We start from the raw sequence: 23,317 nt of genomic DNA, 5'->3' as shown, positions 1-23,317 counted from the left end.
AAGATTTTTACCAATGAAAGCATTAAAACCTGGAAAACTCCAAAATGTTGTAGTAGTCTGCTTAGATTTCAGGACTGTGAAAGATAATATCTGTCAGTTTTCCAGTCTGCCCAGAAGTTTTTCTCACCTAAATGGTAGGGATTATACCCATCCCCAGCTCCATGGTCATGTTATCTCCCTTTACCCTGCCTTTAGGCCAACTTTGTTACTTGATTGGCTGCTCCTTACAAACAGCAGGACCAAAAAGAAGATAAGTTTATGGCTAGAACCTCTCACATATGCATCTGCACTTTCCTCATTTCATTCAACATGAATATGATCCAACGGTATGCGCAAAGACGATATTAGGACCAATCAGTACCATAAAAGATGTTTTATGTCAATATTTTTTTTAAACAGCCAAACAGCATTCTCAGTGTCATTTTCAATCACTCTGGCTGAAATGTGACCAAAAGGGCATTTGCATTTTCCTTTAGGAAAACATGTTGAGAAAGCTATTTTGAATAACTTGCCTCCAGAAATGCAAATGCCCTTTTGGTCACATTTCAGCCAGAGGATTTAATAATGGGTCTGTATTAAATTAATAATTCAAGAAACAATGGCGTCAAGGTCAGAACAGCAGGTGGATGAATTAAAATGCTCCATTATGTCCTCCAGAGTTTCGACTTTGTTGGCTGTACAGTGTAGCCAGTTCATTTTCTGCACACCTAGAGCAGGAACCCTTGTTCCATTGTTCAACATGGAGCAATTTATGGCCACTGTCATGTTTTCAATTAAAAAATGGTGCAAACTCATTACATTTACTGAGAGATAAGAAGTCAAGGGTAACTGTGTTGGGGATTAGTCAGAGCCCAAGCAGTGATAAACAATAATTTATTCCTGCTGACCGTGTCAAAAAAACTCTTGTTTTTCCTCATTTATGTCAAACTAATGTCTTCTTGTGTCATACTCAATCTGAATGCGTTTTCCTCTTCAGTGGAGCTGCTTCCTGATTTTCAAAAATGTTCTTTTACCTTTTCTCATAAAATTGCAAGAGTAAAAATTTGGTGTCTCATTGATGTAAATGCCACAGAAAGAACTCTAGCATAACCATTATAACAGCAGAAAACAGCAAACTACTGAAAACACTGAAGCTGTCAGAAAGGCGTTAACAACATTGCTTAAAATATCTTCTTTTTTCCCCAAAAAGAAAACCACCCTGTGGCCTTGAGTGCATGTGTGGGTTCCAACAGCTCGGCTTACCTCAGAAGTCCTCAGCAGTTTTCTCTTTATTGTTGTGAATAAATAAATAAATAAATAAAAATGTGAGACAAGAGATGAAAGCCTCTCAGTGATTTTTGTCAATCATTTGTCTCAGATTATGACTCTTTAAATAATCAACTGCCTATCAATCACTGGGTTTTTTCCCTCCTCTTTTATAGACAACTAGCGAAGGAAATCTAGCCAGAAATAGAAAGCACGAGAGGGGGTGGCAGCAGTGAGCAAAATAAACAGCAGTGGTAGTTTCCATGGCAACCCAAAACTTCCCATGATGGAGTGCCAGCTCAGCACAAGTAATTAATGCTTCACTGGTCCGATAAAGTCTGATAGACTCTGTGCAAAACAGTTTACCTCAACCTTCAAAGCTTAAAAAACTGAAAGAAAAATGTATTTCTGGGTTTTCAGCTCCCAGATTGTCCTCTCAGATTGTGAGTTTCATGTGAAAGTGCTGCTGTGCCCATTAAATCTGCACCTGAAGCCATGTGCTAGGAGCAAAGGGGATTTAAAAAACAAAAGCAAAAAACATATATAACAAATAATATGGCTTGCTTTGTGGTTCAATACACTAACAGCTGGAGCGGGAGAAGCTGACAACAGACAGAATATTTTGGATGAATTTTTCACCAAGCATGTAACGGTTTTTCTTGTCTCTGTGCTGTGCCTGATATCATACTATATAATACTAAATTAATGACTTCTCTTAATCTGCATTTGGACATTGCATCATATATTATGACGTGCTTTGAGGGATGGTGGAAACTCAGCTTTCCCTCATCAGTGACGTGAGGCCAACAGATCTAATCTCATTTTACGTCAGTGCTTGTGTGAAGCTCTGTTAACTTCCTGGTCTTGAAGGTTAAAGAGTGGAGCTGAGCAAAATAGAAATGTAGCAGATTTCCAGAGTACATGCTGTCAGCATAGCCATCACCAGTGTTCCCATTACACTTCTTCTGTTCTGTTATTACTCCTTGATTCAGGTACAGAGCTTGAAAATGCCTGCAGTCCTGCCCAAGTCACTGATTGACCATCAGAGAAAGTGTTCTTTAATATCAAGATGCCACACTTTTCCTTATTTGATTTCACTTACTTTAACATCAGCAATCCCACTAAGCAGTCACAGGAAGGTGTTATCAGCTAATTTTGTCAAATCTGCCAATATTTGTGATTAATAACATGCAGAAAGTGGGAGTCAAAAGCGTGGACCATAAACACACGTTTAATTTTGTGTATTGTCACAGTGCCACCATAGCTTGTTCATGTGAGACACGCAACACAAAAAGTTACACATTTCATGTTTTTGTTTTTTACCAGAAATACTGTTCAGGTCATGATTTAACTTTAACCCTATCTTACTTTTATCATGAAATTTAGCTTAACACCACTAAGCTGCAACTTTTAAACAGCAGGAAACAAAGGAGAGAAGAAGCAGCAATCTCAAATCGATTTCTTTGGAAAGTGCATTCGAGTTAAGTAATATTTTCTTTCTTGCTGCCTCATTCTTGGCTCTGGTTTTATCCACGCAGTGCTTTAACCATCGTTAAGTTCTCTCCTCCGCCCTGGTTTGCAGTTGTCAGTCTTCCTTTATACGCCACAACTGAGAGCTGCTGCAGCTGTCCATGATGATGTGTAAGCAGTTTCAAGTGAGCAACGTGTTTTATCAGTGAAGTTTACCCTAGCATGTTTCATCGTGGCAGTACTGCTGGGCTTCAGTAAACATGCACATTAATGCACATGCATATGAAGTTTGGAAAAATTACTTCAAATGCGGTGGAGTTATTTAAGAGATAACGCATTCACAAAATTCATGTTGCCGCTCAATACAGAAAATCTGGGCATCAAATGACTCGTCATTTTATCTGACATAGCAGTGAGAAGATCCACACACACACACACACACACACACACACACACACACACACACACACACACACACACACACACACACGATGTGCAAACCAGTTGCGAAACACAGAATTGAGCATCTTGTATCTGAGTGCCACTCAAAGCAAACGAATGCAACAGCATTAAAACACAAAGGGAGGTAAAAGAAAATTAAATAAAACAATTTATTCCATCACAAGATGACACACATTCAGAGATAAGTTATTTCAGTATATTCACACCCTGACGCTGAGCACATTAGGAACAAATTGAAACACAGCCGTGCTGCTTCGGTTTTGCCTTGTCACCACTGATGACTTAGTCCTCGATCATAAAATTTCTGCAGAAGCCTTGTGTTCATTTCAGCCTCTCTCTGGCTCCAAAACTCTATCACTGTCACCATGGAAACAGGGAAAGCCCCACACGTTTCCAAGGGAACCAGATGGAAATTATATGCTTTTTTTTTTTCCTTTTCTTTTTTTCGTGCCAGTATATGAGAGCTTCTCTGCAATGCTGCTCTGTTCTGAGTGTGTGAACGTGGGTGTGTGTATTCCCGGTGGTCCCACATTTGATTGGGAAAGCTCCGATTTAGCTGAGCCTGCAAATGTTGCCCAGTTCACTTGGCCATGTCCTCGGCCACAGCCTTCCCCATTTTATCTTTGAGGTAGGCTAATTTCTGCCACTCTGTCTTGAGCTCCAGCCACTCGTAATACGGCACCTGAAAGAAAATAAAACAGACAAAGCATGTGTTTACAGAGCTGATGACCATCTGTCACCATTAAAGATGTATATTTAAAATAAAATGTTGGTTTTCACTCTTAGATTCATATAGTTGGTCAGTTAATACAGTCTGAAACACTGCAACCCGACAAGCAAGTGAGTATACAGTTGGCTAAGGAGATTGTCCTAGATGAGAGAAGAGACAGAGCTTGGATTGGCCTAGATGAGGCAGAGCTGCGGCTGGAGCTCTATTTATACCACAGACTGCAGCGGGGCCCACCTGACTCTCAGCTCTACAAGTATTAGCTCCATTGTTTGCACACAATCAGCCTGACAGAAACAGCAGCAGCGGCGGTGCTGGTTCTCTGCTTCTTTTCTTTGAAATATTGCTCACGAGCAGAGAACAAAAACAGAAGATCTCTATTTCAGTTGGCTTTAGTGTGTGTTTGAGTTTGGGCAATAAAAAAAACTAATCTAAAGAACAAACAGAGCTGTTCAGCCTATATAGAGAAAATTATTCAGTCACTGTGGGGGGGGGGAAACACCACCATCTCAGGCACTGCTACAACGCTGGCTTCTACTCACCTCTACTGTGATGAAGCCAGCCAACTGAAGATGTCGCTTCATCATGACAAAACGTCCCAGAAGGTCTTTACTCTTTGAGCCAAAGTTGGGAAATTCCCAAGATAGGAAAGCTACCCTAAAAAAAAAAAAAAAAAACATATGTGGGGAAATTTATTGGAGGATATGACTAATGAAATAAGTAAAGTGAAGTTCTGGCTTGATAAAAACAAATTATCATTAAATTTGAATAAATCTAAACTGATGTTATTTGGAAATAGTAGTTTAAATACAAATGCAAAGATTCAAATAAATGGTGTTGATATTGAAAGAGTCAGTGAAAATAAATTTCTGGGGATAATAGATGAAAAACTTAACTGGAGAGCTCACGTAAGATATATTCATTCCAAAGTATCATGAAGCATTGCAGTACTAAACAAGGCAAAACAGGTATTCGACAGAACATCACTTCATATTCTCTACTGTTCACTGGTTTCACCATACTTAAGCTATTGTGCAGAGGTCTGGGGCAATAACTATAAAACCACATTACATTCACTTTTTACTCTTCAAAAGAAAGCAATTTGAATCATCCACAATGCAGGTTATAGGGAACATACAAACTCACTATTTTTGCAGTCTGAAATATTGAAAATTGACGATATAGTGAAATTCCAAACAGCACAAATTCTATTCAAAGCAAAAAATAAAGAACTGCCAGGTAATATTCAGAGTATGTTTTTTTTGAAAGAAGGAAGTTATAATTTAAGGGGTTTTTGTAACTTCAAAACAATGAAGGTACGTACTACAAGAAAAGGCTTTTGTGTTTCTGTTCAAGGAGTGAAACTATGGAACAAACTGAATATGGAATTAAAGCAATGTCCAAACATAAAACTGTTCAAAAAGAGTTATAAAAATATGATCTTCTCGATCTATAAAGAAAAGGAAAATATTTAAATTAAGTGAATGTCTCTATTTAAAAACAAACAAACAAACAAAAAATTCATGATGTGATATTATAGTATATAGTATATCAGAAATCTGTTCACTATTTTTATTACAAATTATATCAGTAAGGAAGCTGACTAAATATTCACTGATAATTTATGGGACAGGGGTGGGATTAAATAAGTGTATACTTCTTCCCACTCCCTTTCAACATGTAAATTAATCAGAATGTTTTTTTGTATGTAATTTGTATAGTATTTTTTTTTTCTCTCATTTCTTTTCTAAATGTACTTGTATATTGTTCACATGTTGAAATAAATTACCAATCAATCAAAACAGGAGGACAAATATATTTAGATTCCTGGAGCAAAAGATGCTGCAACATTAAAAAGCTCAAAATAAATCTTTAAGTACCCAAACCCACATGACTCTTCCCTATGACTCACCGTCGTGCTCCTGTGGGTAAAGCCTGATCTCCTCCTCCGCTTGGTAGATGAGGGGCTTTTATTGTTACCATGTCAACTGGTTTGTTGTCAGCATCCACGACGAGCTCACCATCTGAGAACATAAAAAACAAAACCGCTCTAGTAGTGATGAAGCATGTAATCTCATATTATATCTCCAGGCTTATTATATCTCCTTACCAATAGTCCATCCATACACTGTGTCAGCACCAATGCGAAGGGCTTCTGACCTCCCGCCCACAAACTTCAGTAATGTTTCTCTCAGGGTTCTCTGCAGAGGGGACAGGGGGGAGCTGCTGGCCGGGAAAGACGGGACACTCTGAGAGGACAGAGTATCCAAAGAACCAGGATGCTCCAAGCTGAGAGTAGCAGCGATATGCAAGAGCTTCAGTTTGTAGTTCTCTGCTCGAGCTGGACTTCCTTCTATAGTGAGGGAAAAAAAAAAAAAACAACACAAAGGAAAGAGAAGGAGTGACGACAACTCACTGGCAACAGGGCTTCCAAAACCCTTACAAGAAGGTTTGAGGAAACAAAGCAATTTTTTGTCTCTACAGGAAAATGGGACTGATGATCAATCTTGTCCAGTCAGAAGTATAGTGGTGTGGTACTGCCATCTGCTGAGCAGGAATGGTATTTAGGTAGTTAACCATAAATGCCCAGAAAGACACTACAACACAACGTTAAAAAAAGAGAAAAAAAGATGGGAATCAGAGAAATCTGAGGTCTTTTATATATATATTTTTTTTCTTTTTTTCCTTAAAAGTTTCCTTCCTGTCTTGCCTATATAGCCCAGACAGTTTCGTGGTTAGCATCCCTGCATTGCAGTTACATTGATTCAGTCACTCAGCTCTACTTCACCAGCTACTGTGAGTGGTAAGAGGTCTATACAATTGTCTTTGTTTGTGCACACCAACCACAGTTAGGGCTAAAACCTGTGATTAAGAAAACTACGGGGCCAATTTATTTTCATTTATCTATTCCCTTTATTTAACAAGGAAGTGCCACTGAGATCAAATCTGGTTTTACACGGGAGACCTTGCAAAGGTAGCAACCGAACAAACTCAAAATCTCTCAAAAACTGAACAAATACAACATAAAATGCAAGAGACACTCAGAGAACGCAGACCACCACCAAGGCAGCTCAGTATTTATTTTAAAGGGAACAGTATCATATTTTGTATCTAAATTCCATTTTCTTTTAAATATACTTTAAGAAGTTTGCACTAAAGGTAAAACAAGCATTAGATTATTGTAATGCACATAAAGTCAGAATAAAATGAATCAACTGCACTAAAAAAGTATCCCATGCCAACATGTTCCTGTCAGCTCTTTATTCTGGTATGACTATTTAGTTTACAATCTTTGAGCTGCTTTATGTATCGGTCTCCATGACAACTGTGGTGAACATTTCCTCCATGTTTCAGCTTGTAAAACTTTCAGCCTGTGGTATCACATAGGTGCTGTGTGGGGATTCAGCTCTGAATTGTGGGAGGGATGTTTTTCCAAGTCTTTTATTTTATTTGGCAAAACAATCTTTGTGCTGGTTTTCTGGGTCTGATTGGATGTCCTGCTGTTATCATCTGTTGTTTCTGCCTCAACGCATACCAGGAATTTTGGTAATGTGCTAGGGGCTTCCTTATCAGTTACCTGAAGCACATTCACCAGCCTCTCCTACTTTAAAGGAGCAGGCCGTGTATTTCACCCTGAACGTCTGACAATTTAGAGGAAACCTGATTTACTTGTGTGAGCCTGCTGTGTCACATAAAGCGCATATCTGCAGAACTGAGAATTGAGGATAAACGCACACACAGTACCGATTCTTACCTGAAAGTTTGGAAACATGATTTTGCTGTATGAGGGGAATGAGATAGTGGGGTTTGGCCTGCTGTAGCACACACAGAGACCAAACCACATCCGTTTTCAGAAAGGGTTCCAGGCCTGAGACAGCCTTCTCCAACACAGAGTGCACCTTTAATCAAAACAGCACAGAGAGCAATCGTTTCAGTTAGGAAGAAGAACGAAATGTGCACAATCAACAAAAAGCCTTTAATGACATTAGCACCTTGTTAAAGAACTCTTCTCCTTTGCTGGGCTGAAAGCCCAGTCTGGCAAAAGTCATGAGCAGATTACACAGCTGAGAAGTAGTATACTTGTCGCTGTTTGCTGTGTAGTGCTGATAAAACAAAATGTATAGAGAGAGAATTTGAAATCACAGATGCACAATGTTTTGAAAATGACTTTTATCAGGGGCTGATTACTCACCTCAGCAAAGGCTTCAAATAGAGGCATATGGAGCCATTTGAGAAAACCAAGTGACTTAGCACAGCGTGTGATGTCAGCAGAACTGAGCTCAGGGACTCTGGGTAATAACTCCGAGGCCATTCGCTGAAATACCTGAGAATGGTGGAAACTCAGCTTCCCTAAAAGCAATGATAAAGGTTCTGTTGTTAGCAGCGCAGAGCGTGTGAGCAGACAGTCATATACAAAACACAACAAAACCTCATTCATCAGGTTTATCAAACCTAATATAAAGACTTGTGATGATAACACATACATAGCCTATTATTTATGGTGTTATTACCGTATGCAAAGGCCATGTCCATTATCAAAGGTGTGGTGAACTCTGCCGAGGGTTTCTGGAGAAGGTGGTAGGACAGAGCCCTGAGAAGTGGGACGCTTCTGCGACTCTGAGCTGCCAAAGATACACAGACTTTGCGAATATCTTCTCCTGAAAAGCCCTCTGCAAGCTCCAAAGCCTAAAAGTGGAGAAAGAGGATCCTTCATATGATTTCAATATATGTCAAGTCAAATCAGTGTATTCATATAGCACATTAAACACAACTGATCTTGCCCAGCTGCATAAGCAATTAAAATTAACAAAGAAACAACACAAGTAATTAAAGAAGAATAAAAACAATAATAATAATAATAATTAGGGAATGGAGTAATAATATAAAAATGATAATAGTGAGTTACGGTAGATGAAAACAGTAAAATGATATTAGAATAAATGCACAGAGGAAAATGACAGTAAGCTTAGGTTATATTTATACTCCAAAAGAAGAAGATGACTGTATCGCTGCCTTAAATACTAGGTAAAATCTCTGTACAGAGTTTTATGTATATGGACACAGTGTCTAACTCTAAGTTACTTTCACTGTGCTGCCACTACAGACACAATCATTTTTATCATTTCTAATCAACACATTAGACACATAATATATATATAAAATTTCACACGTGCTTTCTCCATTTAGCAATCTCAAGGGATTGCATGTAAATGACTTTAACCCAGTGAGAAGGGCCAAACTTTTAAACACAGAAATCTGCCTAAAACACTGACATTAAAACTTTAAACTTCAAAACTGGAACTTTAACCGTGTTTTAAAGGTGACCGTTGTTTGAAGTCTGATACCTTGTCCTCCAGTCTGTCCATCAAGCTTGGCGACATGCGTTCTCCTTTGGATATCAGCGCACTGACAGTTTTCGTATCATCAATCTCAGTCCAGCGCAGTTCAAGTTGTTTAAGCGTAGCGTTCACTAGTTCCACATCCTGCTGAGCTTTCCTGCCTGCTCCCCAGTCTACCAAGTAGCCCAGCTGTCTGTACGTCAGCCTTCGAATTCTCCACAGGACTTCTGTCTGGACAGAACTGAGCACCGGATCACCGGGGGAAACACCCATAATCCAGAGAGTTCGCAAGACAGACACTAGACTGCTGTTCCACACAGAGGCCACCTTGAATACACAACGATAAATGAGATATTTATCTCAACAGACAAGCTTAAAATTCTTTTGAATGTTGATAACTTTAATAGATGAGGGCAGAGCTAGTGCACTTCACTCATGTACCTGCCGAGATAAAGTATTCATCATATCCAGGAGCCTTGAATCCATCATCAGTTCTGGTTGTTGTTCCTTAAACTTTCCCTTGGTTTTTAGTACCAGCTGGGCCCACTTCATGAGGGCGGTGGCAGCTTGATTACCATTACCTCCATACTTTTCCCAAGCAGACAGGATGTCCTCTGGCACTGTTGCCTTGTCCACCGATTCGTCCAGCTGTGTGCGAGTAGGGCTCACTGAATAGTGGTCTTCTTTGGTAACTGCTGTTCTTTCACACATTGACCTCTCTGTGAGCCATGGCCAGCCCTTGGCTCTTTGATACTCTGCAGGCCCAGCAGCAGATAGAGGTAGGCGAGCAGCAGCAGCAGCTGAGGCCTGAGAGGAGGACCTGCAGAGCAGACGGGCACATCTGCCCAGGAGGCGGCCAGCCATGGAGTCTGAGAGACAGAGAGTGGCTAAAGACAGGAAAGAAGGGCTTTCTCACGGCTCAGCAGCTGGTGTCACCATCCCACTTTAAACCTGAGGGGGCAGTAAAGAATTCAACATTAAGTGTGGCTATAAGAAAAGGGTCGCCTTTTAAATCTCACTACAAGTTAACACATTTTCAAGTCCGCCAAATGCTTTAGCCATGTTTCATCTTCTACTTGTGATACAGATTTCCTGAACAGCGTCGCTAATGGTGATAAAAGTGGTTGTGTAACCAGTGGTACGCAGTTTTTCTTCGTCAATAATGCATCTAAGCGTAGCTCTGCAGTACATGCCACTGTAACGCTGATTAAAACCCATCTTCTTTACACGGAACCCGGCAGCAAGAGAGAACACGCTGGTCTTGTCATGTAACGTTGAATCCTGACCTTGTAGAGAGGAAGAGGCGCAGTGAAACGCCGGTCTGCCATCTACCTCCCCTCATAATACTCGTGTCTGTGCGTCGGAAAGCAGACTCACTGCACGGTTTCACCGGCTACCCAAATAACCAAAGGCTTACCTTTAATTTACGATCATTTTGGCGAAAGTTGTTCACATGGAAAGTGTCTAGGAGAGGTGGTCGCAGAAAATTGACGTCGTCGGACGCTGTCACGTGATCAGCGGATGTCGCTGTCATTGGCTGGAGTCGCCCGACAAGAATCGAGAGTCCAGGTCGCGTTCAATAGTGTGTGTTTGAATCTATTTTATAATGTAATGCATTTCTATATAAACCAAATCCAAACGTTCGCCAGTTCATGAATGAAATGAAGCTCACATTCAGGGCAAATCTGTCTTATTTGCAAGCTACTTAGTTTACTGTCACAGTTGGTGTGAACGCTCTCATCACACTTGACAGGAGAAAGCACTGTGCAAAACTCTTGAACCACCCATTGCATTACTTTGTTATATTTTGCTTACATTTTTTTTTCTTCTTGAGCAATAGTTCTACAGATTTTCTGAGGGTCAGTCAATCTTTCGACATTGGCTGCTTTTTCATTCGTCAGCACTGTCCTTGTACCTGGCCATTTTCACAGGAATTGGGCTTTCTCTTTTTCTTCTTCTTCTTTTTTTTGTTTTTGATCAGCCACTTAACATTGACCAAAGAATCATTAAAAAGGGGCGAACCAGTGCTGTGTCTACACATAACAGACAACTTAGCAAAGAACTAATTTTAAATTCTATCTTTAGGCACAAAAACCCATCACTAGTTCCCATTTTATTTTCCATATTATTGTAGGTTACCATTTTGACAGGCAAAGTGATTTCCAAAGAGCTACAGCAAAAACAAAAACTTGGGGAAACCAGAGCGGTGGAGGCAGGGCTGGACTGTCTGAATGTGGCATACCTGGATTTAATGGGCCAATGGAAAGTCTAATGAAAGTGGTGAAAAGGTAGAGCTGAAAAGCTGAGAGAGAGAGAAAAACAAACAAACAAACACACACACACACACACACACACACACACACACACACACACACACACACACACACACACACACACACACACACACAGTACCAGCAAAATCAAACAAAATACAAACCTTTTATGGTGACTTTCTCACAGTCACAGGAGGCTGCTGTTGTTAGCATTAGTCATGGAGAAGTGCAGGAGGCGGGACAGCAGCCCCAACAACAGAGTGAGGAAGAGACAAAGGAGGGGTTAAATTAACTCGGTAAGAAAATAGATGGAGGGACATAATAAGGAAGGGAGAAGTTCAAGGGTTCAGGCAAAATGAATGGCTACTTGACCAGTGAATGGCCACTGCTTATAGTACCAACTGACTAAAACTTGTGTCAGTTTCAATAACAAATATATACTGAGTAATCATGGTGAGCCACCTCGACTAAGAGTTCAGCCCTGGATGGAGGACAAAAGAATAAGTAGCAGCCCAAAACACTATTTACAACAGATGAATAGTATCTGAAAGTCATGTTTTCATGAAATTGGAAACAATTAAGCAAAGTCCTGATACAGAACATGAGATATGCATCTGGACCTTTATTCTACCCATCTACTGTTTGCTTGAGCCTCATCAGAAATGGTCTCTGTGCAAGGTTGGCTGTAATGAAGACATGCTTAAGGAAGAGAAACGGGGAGAAAAGGCTGATATATGTCAAATTACATAAACTGAACAAAAATCAGTGGCGAGAGGTCTGATGGAGCAATATTTAAAAATTTGAAATTTTGCGTTCAAGCCATTGTCAGTATGTATAAATGAGGAAGGGAGAGTGGTTACAACAATGAGTGTCTGCAGACATCTGTAAAAACACGGCAGAGGCTCTGTCATGTTTGGGCCCTGCAGACGACAATCTGAGCAGAGAGTTTCCCCTCACCTATCCACCCTCCAGCACTGCGTTCTTAGAGCTGATAAAAGTACTTTGATTATCTAACCACTGTACAGACTATTATACAGTGTGGTATAATATTGACTCTCACAGCTTATCGTACCTGCTATTTATCTTTTTATTTACACAGCATGCAAAGAGTTCTACGTAGGAACAGGTAAGGGACAGTATGACCTTAACTCCGTTTGGTACATAACCACAGGCTATTATAGTTAAAGTATATGTTGATACATAAATCAACTCTGAACTGTCCATTTATTATTTTTAAATGTATTTCTAAAAATTACATATTTTTTCTTCTTTGCGTCTTTCCAATCTAATATCTGATAAGCAAAGTCCAAACTGAGTCAAAACTACTAAACGTTTTGTCCCTCAACACGACGGTCTCTATACAAGCTAAATCTTTTTTTGTACTTATTAACCAAATAGCCTATTCATCATTACAGTTTTTTGATTTGGATTAAATCGATTGATTTGCAATTGCTAATGTTTAAAAATCAAATAGCCAGTAAAGGTGGAGATTCAGAATAAGGTAGAAGGAACTGGTAAAATTAATTTGTAGTTTGGGGTTAATGCTGTAAACGGAGGAGGATATGGGCTTAGACCGAACGAGTATGAGCTGTCACAGTGCCAGTCTCTGCGACACTCAGCTTGCAGCGGGAGGCAAGCGACATCAGTGAACACGCTGACACCATTAACCTTCCTCTGTGGTCGAGGTAACCTGCTCCAGCACCGCGGATAAGCTGAGATTGGCAGCAGGTGTGACAGCTGATTAACACAAGCTGCAGGCAATTTCCCCTCTGATGTTTTTGTTTGTATTTTGCTTTGTGGAGCTGCAGGCCGTCATTGGCTGTCTGGTCCTGTGGCACAGCTGTTAGGGTGTGAATTTTAGTTATGTCTGTTTTTTCACATCTTTTCCATCAGAACTACATTTTATTATATACTTATATAATTAGTAATAATCAGTGAATTATTTTCAATAATTCAGTCAATTAGATGTCTGAATTTATCAGAATCTATCAATGTAAAGTAGATTGTTGTTCAATATTGAGAGGTAGTGGGTGCACTGCAATGTTAAGATTATGTGGTTGGAATGACATTGGTCTCTATTAACCTTCACTGTTCCTTGCTTTTAATTTCATTCAGTTTATCAGGAAAAACATGCTAAGGTTAGATAAGAGATACACAATACAGTTTCACTCGTATCATAAGCTTGTGTGTGTGTGTGTGTGTGTGTGTGTGTGTGTGTGTGTGTGTGTGTGTGTGTGTGTGTGTGTGTGTGTGTTCCGTGTAACCTGACTAGAGGTGACATTTTACGCAGGCTGCTTGATAAACACGAGTCTGTTTCCAGCAGTGGGAGTGCGCATGTGCAAATTAAAAGGACTTTTTGAGGTATAAAAACCTTTCCCAGAAAATTTGTTGTGTCTCAGACCATTGTGTGTGTGTGTGTAAGATCGCGTGTGTGTGAGAGAGAGAGTGAGAAACAGGGCGCGTGTTCGGGACTGTACCTTAAGTGACAAAATTTCGGGGGCAAAGAAGGACAGAGTGGTGTGGACCTCCATTGATTTGGGAGAACCTTCCCGTGTCACACCTGCAACCATGAAAGTAGGTGACACAGAATATTATGAATTAAGCGTGAAAAAGAGCAGCAGGTCGATCTAATATAAAAATAAAATGGACCTGTTTTGTAGTTTCTGGTATATTTGGGAATGGGTTCAAAAAAGCGTATATGTTTATAGATGTCTATAAATAACTGTGCAGTATACAGAAATGCCTCAGTTGAAATAGCAATACATAATTTCAGATATATACATAAATACATAAGTATTATTTATCTAACTGTACAGTTCATCTGTGGGTTTTGTAATGAAGTGGTAAAAAAATAATTTAACAAAAAACTCATTTAAGAAGCATTTAATGTTAGCAATACAAAGGTCACATTGAAGGGTGCTGTGTATACCAAATGTATGAAATTATTTTTGTTTTGGTCTCTTCACCATCAAAAATATATGGACTTAAGTATTGTTTCCATATCTACCTGCATTCAGGACTCATACGACATGTTCGAAATGAATGGCGACATGGACAAGAAGAAGAAGAAAAAGATGAAGAAGAAGGAAAAGCTGGAGGGCATGAAAAAAGAAATGGATATAGTGAGTGATTTTAAGAAAGCTCTGTTCTTTTATCACCTTTAATCATGTAGAAAGGATTGGGCATTAGTTGAATAAAGGCTCTATCACTTTCCACGTTACTTTTATGACTTATTCCAGCTGCTGTTGAGATCTGACCAAATGCATCAATTTAGATATGAGTACATAACCTTAGCTCACTCCCCTTTGGAAGATTTCTGAATCTGTAATTTTGTCTGTCTCCTTCTGCAGGATGACCATGAAATAACAATTGAAGAGCTTGAAATGAGGTACACCACCAGTGTCGATAAAGTAAGACATTTCTCATCTTTTATTTCAGTCTTGTTTATTTATTCTTTATTATGCAACATTAAACAAGACAAAGGCAGTGCCTCTGTCCTTTTTTAAAGTTCACTTTTTTTCATGTGTCTTGCTCTGTACTCCATCCACAGGGCTTGACCTCCTCATTCGCCCGAGAGGTCTTGGAGAGAGATGGTCTTAATGAGCTGAAGCCTCCTAAAGGAACTCCTGAGTATGTGAAGTTTGCCAGGCAGCTGGCTGGAGGCCTTCAGTGTCTCATGTGGGTTGCCGCTGTTATCTGCTTCATCGCCTTTGGAATTGAACTTGGAAGAGGGAACCTCACAAGCTTTGATGATGTGAGTCAGCACTCTTCCCTTTCTCTTGCTTCTCCTTTAGTGTACAACTGAACCGAATGCATTATGGCTCATGTAAATTGATTTGAGCAGGAAGTATCGGAGAGAACTGGGAGGCAAATGAAGAGAGACTGTGGGAAGGAGGGCAACGACGTCCTATTTTAACATCCTCTGTCTCTCTCTCTCTCACTCCAGCTGTACTTGGCCATTGTCCTTATTGCTGTTGTCGTGGTAACCGGTTGTTTTGGTTACTACCAAGAATTCAAGAGTACTAACATCATTGCCAGCTTCAAAAACCTAGTTCCACAAGTAAGTTGCACAAATGCAGGTGTCAAAATGTTACCAAATGTTGGCCTATATTATTAATGACGTCTGTTATATCTCTCTGGCCTTCATGTTTTAATCCTCTTTCATCTTGTCTAATCTGGCAACCCACTCTCCAACATTAGCAAGCCCTAGTAATCCGTGATGGTCAGAAGAACCAGATCAATGCTAACGAACTAGTGGTGGGGGATCTGGTGGAGATCAAAGGAGGAGACAGAGTCCCTGCTGATATTCGCATCATCACTAGTCAGGGCTGCAAGGTAAAATACACACATACTGCAGTGCACTGTGGACAGGATACTGTCCTATAGCATTGGATACTTTATTAGAAATGTTATAATGCTATGTTATAATGCAGGCCTATGGTCAAAGTTTAAAAAGTAAAATTTCTTTAAATAACACGAGTTGATGATTTGAATAATGGAGGGACACTAAAAGGTTCACATTTACTTGGCTAATGGAATTAAAAACATGAAAGAGCTCGGTCCATTATCGCACACCTCTGTTTCTTATCTCGATTTCAACATGCAGATATGTAGGAAATCTTTTGTAAATATACTTTGTGTGCCAGGTTGACAACTCGTCCTTGACTGGGGAGTCTGAACCACAAACCAGGAGCCCCGAATGTACTCACGAGAATCCCCTGGAGACCAGGAACATTGCTTTCTTCTCCACAACCTGTCTGGAAGGTACATTAGATAACAGGGTTGGCTTTTGTACTCTTTAACACATTATCTTTGCCTAAAATAGGTCTATGATGGCTTCTGCTAATATTTTTCAGTTTGTTGTGAAGCAGAAGCAGTAACTAAACACGGTAAACAAACATACAGTATCTCCTCTCCCCTCCAGGTGTGGCCACTGGCGTGATCATTAACACAGGCGATCGTACTATCATCGGTCGGATTGCCAGCTTAGCAAGTGGTGTAGGAAACGAGAAGACGCCTATCGCTATCGAGATTGAGCATTTTGTGGACATCATTGCTGGTCTTGCGATCTTTTTTGGGTTTACCTTCTTTGTGGTTGCCATGTTTATTGGATATGCCTTCCTGGAAGCCATGATCTTCTTCATGGCTATTGTGGTGGCTTATGTGCCAGAAGGGCTACTTGCTACAGTAACCGTAAGTTTCACATCTACTATAACATCTGTGTGTGTCAAATACCTGTCTGTCTTATAATAAGAGAACCCAGCTTTACAAGTGCTCATTTTGAAGAATCACGTGTTGTGTATTAGTACACAGTTACTCGTTTTCTCTGTGGTTCTTCTTTGTAGTAACACACCAGCCCATAACAAACTGTTTCTTTTGGACAGGTTTGTCTGTCTCTCACTGCTAAGCGACTTGCCAGGAAGAACTGTGTTGTGAAGAACCTGGAGGCCGTGGAGACATTAGGTCAGCATATCAGACTGTTACTCAGCGGAGACAGCTTATTATAAAATCACTTCATGATGAAAGGGATCATTTTATTTATAATTAGATTATTTAAAGTCTCACTGAGTTCAATTGTGGTGATAAAATCATTGCAAGTTTGGCAATATTTAGATATTAGTTAATAATAATGTGCTGAGTGGTTTTCCACAGGCTTGACAGTTTATATCTGTCTGTGTGTTAAATTGTTTTGGTTTTTTTTGGCTGTTTTATTGTCTCAAGTTATAATAAACCTACATTTTTTATGTTTTCTCTTTCATATGAAGCTTATGTAATGAAATGTCTTATGAATAAAAACTGTCATTGCCATTCATCAAAAAGTTTATCACGTATGCAATTCATAACATCGTAAAAATGTCCTCATAAAATCCAGTCTCTCGTACGTTTAGAAGACGCGTGTGTAACCTTTGACCCTTGTGTGCTTAGGCTCCACTTCAGTGATCTGTTCGGATAAGACGGGCACACTGACCCAGAACAGGATGACTGTAGCTCACCTTTGGTTTGACAACCACGTTCACGCTGCTGATACCACAGAAGATCAGTCTGGTAAATAAGCACATTTAAAGCAGTGCCTTTTGAAATCACCCAGTTGTATTGCTGTAAACAGTTCTATAACAATAATCAAATATGCATAGGTCAAAGTTTCGATCAGTCATCAGAGACATGGCGTTCCCTGGCGAGAGTTGCAGCCCTCTGCAACAGAGCTATATTCAAACCGGACCAGGAAGGAATACCCATTCCTAAGGTACAGGATGATCTCTGGTGTTACTGTCTCATATGTACGTAATTACGTGAACTCTGTGCTATTTAATTAAACTTGGTTTGACTTGATTTGGAGTCAGCTTGCATATAGTGCAACTCTGGCCCTGCAAAATGTTGCATTTAGTCTTGCTTTATTATAAACATTATATAAAGTTATAGTAGCTCGGTGGCCCATTATCTAACTCTTTCATGAAAAGATTTGTTCTCATCACATTGCTTTTACCGCCTCTCATAGCGGATTGTGGTTGGAGATGCATCTGAGACCGCTCTGCTCAAGTTCACTGAGCTCACTGTAGGAAACACCATGGACTACCGAAACCGCTTTAAGAAAATTGTGGAAGTGCCTTTCAACTCTACCAACAAGTTTCAGGTAGCAACAGAGATATTTTGTCATGCTTGATGAATCCCTGCATTCTTAATGATAAAAAAAAAGATCATTTTGTGGTCACCTGGAGCTTTACATTACTTAATTGTCTTGTCTGATCCTTAGCTGTCTATCCATGAACTAGAGGATCCGCTGGACCTGCGTTATCTGCTGGTGATGAAGGGAGCACCAGAACGTATTTTGGAACGCTGCTCCACCATTTTGGTAAAAGGCCAGGAGCTGCCGCTGGACGAGCAGTGGAGCGAATCCTTTCAGACGGCTTACATGGACCTGGGAGGGCTGGGAGAAAGAGTACTGGGTTAGAGTGCTTCTCATTAAAATGTTGCTAGAGTTGTTTGTTTTTCCCGCCACACACTGTTGGAGGTTTGAGCAAATCTTTCAAAACATTTTCACTGTAATCAGCTTTGTTTTATGGCCCGTAATAATTGATAGTACATAATTAATTTTGGTGGCGCTTTGGGTTTTGTGTTTTTAACCATCCTTCCCTGCGCTCCCAGGTTTCTGTCACCTTTATCTAAATGAGAAAGAGTTTCCTCGTGGCTATCAATTTGAAACGGATGACATGAATTTCCCCACATCTGGATTGTGCTTTGCTGGCCTCATCTCAATGATTGACCCACCAAGAGCCACTGTACCCGATGCAGTGATGAAATGCCGTACTGCTGGTATCAGGGTGCGTTACTATGGCCACACTTAAACGGCTTGTTTTTTTAGATGGTTTGAGTTCTAAAAAATAGTTTTTACTCACGTAATGCAATTTTTTTTCTCATAACTTTAGGTTATCATGGTAACTGGAGACCATCCAATTACTGCAAAGGCAATAGCAGCTAATGTTGGCATCATCTCAGAAGGCAGTGAAACAGTTGAGGATATTGCCCAGAGGAAGCGCATACCTGTGGAACAAGTCAACAAGAGGTGACTGCATCGCTTCAGACCACAGTTTAAACAATTCCCATTTCAGTGGCTTATACATTTGACTGTCTGTACATTTGAGTCTAATGTTTATTTCTCACAATCATTCAGCATATGTTGTGACAAATAAATAAACGATGTATATGTATGTGTCTGCACAGTGAAGCTCGTGCTTGTGTGATCAGCGGTGGCCAGCTGAAAGACATGAGCAGCGACGAATTGGACGAGGCGCTGCGCAACCATCCTGAGATGGTGTTTGCAAGAACATCCCCTCAGCAGAAACTGATTATTGTGGAGAGCTGTCAGCGTTTGGTAAATACAAATACACTGTGATCTCTCACTACCCTGCCTCCACCTCATAACTCGCGGCCTGACTTTTAAACTTGTTGTGCACATGTTTCATAAAAGCATATGCTAATATCTTACGGTCCCCTTACAGTAAGATATTAGATATTAGACCTTACTATGGCCCCCCTGTGAGGACAGTGAATGAAGAAGCAGCAGGGGAAGAGATTGGTTTGCTCATATCATTTTACCCAGTGTGTTCAGGTTAATGACTGTTTTCATCTTTCACCACCCCAGGGCTCCATTGTGGCTGTGACAGGTGATGGCGTGAACGACTCTCCCGCTCTTAAGAAGGCCGATATTGGCGTCGCCATGGGGATCGCTGGCTCAGATGCTGCGAAGAACGCAGCAGACATGATCTTACTGGACGACAACTTTGCTTCTATTGTCACCGGAGTGGAGCAGGGTGAGACTTGAGAAGAAACTCTGCTGTGTATTAAAAGTGGTCGTATGTAGAGTGAATTTATATTTTCCTACTTAAAGTACTATTGATTTTGAGGTAAAACCTGTGGTAATTATAAACATCCTGCAGTTGCTTGTACTAAGCAATGAACAGTTAAAGCTAAAGCACATTGAGTCCTTTTGTTGTCACACCTGTGTATGTGTGTCTGTAGGCCGTCTTATCTTTGACAACCTGAAGAAGTCTATTGCCTACACGCTAACAAAGAACATTCCTGAGCTGACTCCATATCTGGTCTACATCACCGTCAGCGTGCCTCTTCCTCTCGGCTGCATCACCATCCTGTTCATTGAACTGGCCACTGACATTGTGAGTAACTATGTCATTAGTACCAGTTCCTTAAGGAAGAAAATTGCTTAATTACAGTCATTACGCTGATAATTTGGTTTAACTAGTGATGATTGCTGTTATCCTATATTTGCTTGCACCACTCACACACAGTTTAGCCCTTAACAGTGGGTGATTTAGTGATATTAATATATTCTTCACTCTCATATGTGCTTTGGACTGATATCTCGTATGTTTATTTCTCTCTGGTGTAGTTCCCCTCGGTTTCTCTGGCATACGAGAAAGCAGAGAGTGACATCATGCACCTTAAACCTAGGAACCCCCGGCGTGATCGCCTAGTGAACGAAGCCCTGGCTGTGTATTCGTACTTCCAGATAGGTGTGGCTATAAGTGTTTGTGTCATTAAAATATACATGCAGTACAGTTTTACTATTGGAATTGCTTATCCCAGTTACCCTTAACTGAATGACAAACACAAAACTATCTCAGTCCATCCTGTAAAGTGCAGCAGATGAGATGGTACTGCTAATACTTAGAATATCTATTTTTGTCTCTCTGCATCTACATACTGTTTAGAAACTTCTGACCCTTTTTATTCTATGTATGTTTTAGGAGCCATTCAGTCTTACGCAGGTTTTACTGATTATTTCACCGCCATGGCTCAGGAGGGTTGGTTTCCACTCTTATGCGTTGGCCTGCGGGGTCAGTGGGAAGACGTCAAACTTCAAGACTTACAAGACAGCTATGGACAAGAATGGGTTAGCTTAGACCTTCTGTTTTACTTTCAGTGTTACTATAAGTGTTTTTGGTAATAGGGATATTTGTAATTTCTTTATGGAAGGACTTACTCGCTCATTTCCTCTTCTCTGTGTGCAGACCTACAGTCAGAGGCTGTATCAAGAATATACGTGCTACACCGTGTTTTTCGTCAGTATAGAGATTTGCCAGATCTCAGATGTGCTCATCAGGAAAACACGACGTCTCTCTGCATTCCAGCAAGGCTTCTTCAGGTCAGCAAAGACCCGTCTATACCATGACTTGCTACTAGCTAAATGTGAAGCGGAAACATTTCTAGTTTGTCAATAACTGTGAAACCAGGATAAAGTAGAAAACCAGCATAATTCCTGTCTGAGTGTTTAACTGTTATCCAAGATGGCTAACCCTGCTGATTGTCTTGAAATTAAGCAAAAAGAGCTTAAAGTGCAACACATGAAACTAGAGTCAGTAAAGTGGCAACATTAGATGCTTGTATAGCCACTTTTCTTAAGAGCTACAGCTGACTACAGAGTCTTTGTTAAACACTAATTTTGCAATTCCTAAACACAAAACACAAGTTTGATACATTTATCTGGGAAATTTCCCATGTGTTTGGTCTAATAAGTGACTGTAACAAGATCCAACTGGGAGATTTTATGTTTTCGTGTGCAGGAACCGAGTCCTGGTGTCCGCCATAGTCTTCCAGCTCTGCCTGGGTAATCTGCTTTGCTACTGCCCTGGAATGCCCAACATCTTCAATTTTATGCCCATCAGGTAAAAACACAGGTCCTCATTTACATGGTCACCATCTTAAAATCATAGTTCAGACTGGATTGGAAAACAAATTGTCAGTAATCTACAGAACACATTTTTTATTAAAACATAATATTGAGACAATAGGTAGAAAATGTTTAATATTATACTTACTAACTTACACAATCATTTTTGCTTGTTAAAAACCAAAAGGTTCTTTAAATGTTAACACATTGGGTAATTTTCTCTTCAGGGTTCAGTGGTGGTTTGTTCCAGTTCCATTTGGTATTTTAATCTTTGTCTATGATGAGATCAGGAAGTTGGGAGTGAGAAGACACCCAGGAAGTAAGTTTAAAAATCTTCTTCTTCTTCAATCATCATTAAATTAACCATTCTCATTCCATGACGATGAATCTATCTCTTGCTATTTCACAGGTTGGTGGGATCAGGAATTATACTACTGAGATCATAGAAGAAATTTCAGCCTTTTGTCCAGTGACATGCATGAAAGCATCCTTTATTCACAGAACATGACAAACCAGGAGAATGTCACCCAATTCAACAATTATCTACATTTCACTGAGATTTATGTATTTAATTTAATTTCAGAAATTTATGAATTTTCAAAACTTCCTAAATGCTTTTGACAAAATAAAAAAGGGTTAATCGCTATTTCAAAACTTCACAGATGTGTGTTTTTGCAAATCTTTGACTGATTGCATTGTATTTATATTAATAATGAATTTTATGACTGTCAAATCAATTACGTGTCTTTTTAATAAAATATGCTTCATGTGTGCTGACCTTTTCCAACCTACAATGTGTTTCACAAATGTTAACACTGCACATGTGATTCAGATTTTGGGTTATCAGTTTTAATGGTTAAGGATAACCTTTTTAAATTAATTTGGCAGAGGTCTTTATAGCTAATATGCAGTGCAACTGTCATAAATACAAACACACACAGATATTTTAGAAATTTGTCAAAAAATTATTTAAACTAAAATTATATCGTTTATTAAACAAATAATAAACAATTTGGATTTTTACACCCAAATTTGAGCTGGCACATTGGACTTCTATTCAAATTAAAATAATTTTTTGATTTAGGATCTTAATCAAAAAACAAAATTAATGATTTTTTGCAAAACAGTACATTTGCAAATTTTTGACTAACAATGATATTTTGGCATTACAAATATAACTTTGATTAAAGACCTTGCACACATTGGTGTATTGACGATTAAAAACATAAAAAAATGATTTTGATAACTACGAATACTGTTAATTTGCAGCAGCTGTGACATAAACCTTACACTGGGAGGTGGTCTAATACATTTGTTAAGCACTGTGTGCAAAAGAATTTCTCCAAGAGAAATTTGATTTCAGTTGTTTTTGAAAAACACCAATAAACTGACAACAATTCCATGTAGAACTGATATTTAAAGGATGGGAAGCATATGAATTAAAGTTTAAAATCACACAATCATGTGGCAGATTGAATCTTTTTACATGTTGTGAATATGCAAAAATTAAAATCTCAAAATGCCATGTTTAAGGGCTTTTTGAGATTAGGGGTTTTTTGTTCTTAGATATCATTTACATTTGAAATATTGGTACAAATGTTTTCCCCTTTTTTAG

General features: G+C 39.5%; 2 protein-coding genes across 2 annotated transcripts; one reads left to right on the top strand and one right to left on the bottom strand.

Annotated features, from left to right (window-relative positions):
- Positions 1–3,388: 3,388 nt before the first annotated feature.
- Positions 3,389–10,717, bottom strand: tbrg4 (transforming growth factor beta regulator 4). The gene is made up of 11 exons (XM_085365700.1): positions 10,661–10,717; positions 9,685–10,194; positions 9,250–9,570; positions 8,416–8,590; positions 8,097–8,254; positions 7,897–8,007; positions 7,659–7,803; positions 6,015–6,257; positions 5,817–5,928; positions 4,447–4,561; positions 3,389–3,859 (listed from the first exon to the last, which is right to left on the bottom strand). Exons 2-11 carry the CDS (start codon positions 10,105–10,107, stop codon positions 3,758–3,760), a joined length of 1,905 nt encoding a protein of 634 aa, XP_085221826.1. The 5' UTR covers positions 10,108–10,194; positions 10,661–10,717; the 3' UTR covers positions 3,389–3,757.
- Positions 10,718–14,536: 3,819 nt separating this feature from the next.
- Positions 14,537–22,140, top strand: LOC146623124 (potassium-transporting ATPase alpha chain 1-like). The gene is made up of 23 exons (XM_085366593.1): positions 14,537–14,638; positions 14,867–14,926; positions 15,067–15,270; positions 15,463–15,576; positions 15,717–15,851; positions 16,163–16,280; positions 16,441–16,709; positions 16,901–16,979; positions 17,442–17,561; positions 17,651–17,760; positions 18,013–18,147; positions 18,268–18,460; positions 18,660–18,835; positions 18,941–19,077; positions 19,236–19,386; positions 19,657–19,825; positions 20,034–20,188; positions 20,422–20,545; positions 20,780–20,925; positions 21,044–21,177; positions 21,596–21,697; positions 21,930–22,021; positions 22,112–22,140. The coding sequence occupies exons 1-23, from the start codon at positions 14,546–14,548 to the stop codon at positions 22,138–22,140; spliced, it is 3,045 nt and encodes a 1,014-aa protein (XP_085222719.1). The 5' UTR covers positions 14,537–14,545.
- Positions 22,141–23,317: the final 1,177 nt, after the last annotated feature.

Source organism: Diplotaxodon limnothrissa, linkage group LG11 (genome assembly GCF_057381915.1).
Source record: "Diplotaxodon limnothrissa isolate DT_005_m linkage group LG11, D_limnothrissa_male_GT1.1, whole genome shotgun sequence".
NCBI lineage: Eukaryota > Metazoa > Chordata > Actinopteri > Cichliformes > Cichlidae > Diplotaxodon > Diplotaxodon limnothrissa.
The sequence above is the reverse complement of the archived record's forward strand: the minus strand, read 5'-3'. Positions and strand labels throughout refer to the sequence as shown.

Coding starts and splice junctions, on each gene's coding strand:
- LOC146623124 (XM_085366593.1), top strand. CDS start 14,546: ATGTTCGAAATGAATGGCGACATGGACAAGAAGAAGAAGAAAAAGATG. Junction 15,852..16,162: donor TCACTAGTCAGGGCTGCAAG/GTAAAATACACA, acceptor TTTGTGTGCCAG/GTTGACAACTCGTCCTTGAC. Junction 16,980..17,441: donor GGAGGCCGTGGAGACATTAG/GTCAGCATATCA, acceptor TTGTGTGCTTAG/GCTCCACTTCAGTGATCTGT.
- tbrg4 (XM_085365700.1), bottom strand. CDS start 10,107: ATGGCTGGCCGCCTCCTGGGCAGATGTGCCCGTCTGCTCTGCAGGTCC. Junction 8,591..9,249: donor TGGACAGACTGGAGGACAAG/GTATCAGACTTC, acceptor CTCCACTTTTAG/GCTTTGGAGCTTGCAGAGGG. Junction 5,929..6,014: donor AGTGTATGGATGGACTATTG/GTAAGGAGATAT, acceptor TTATGTTCTCAG/ATGGTGAGCTCGTCGTGGAT.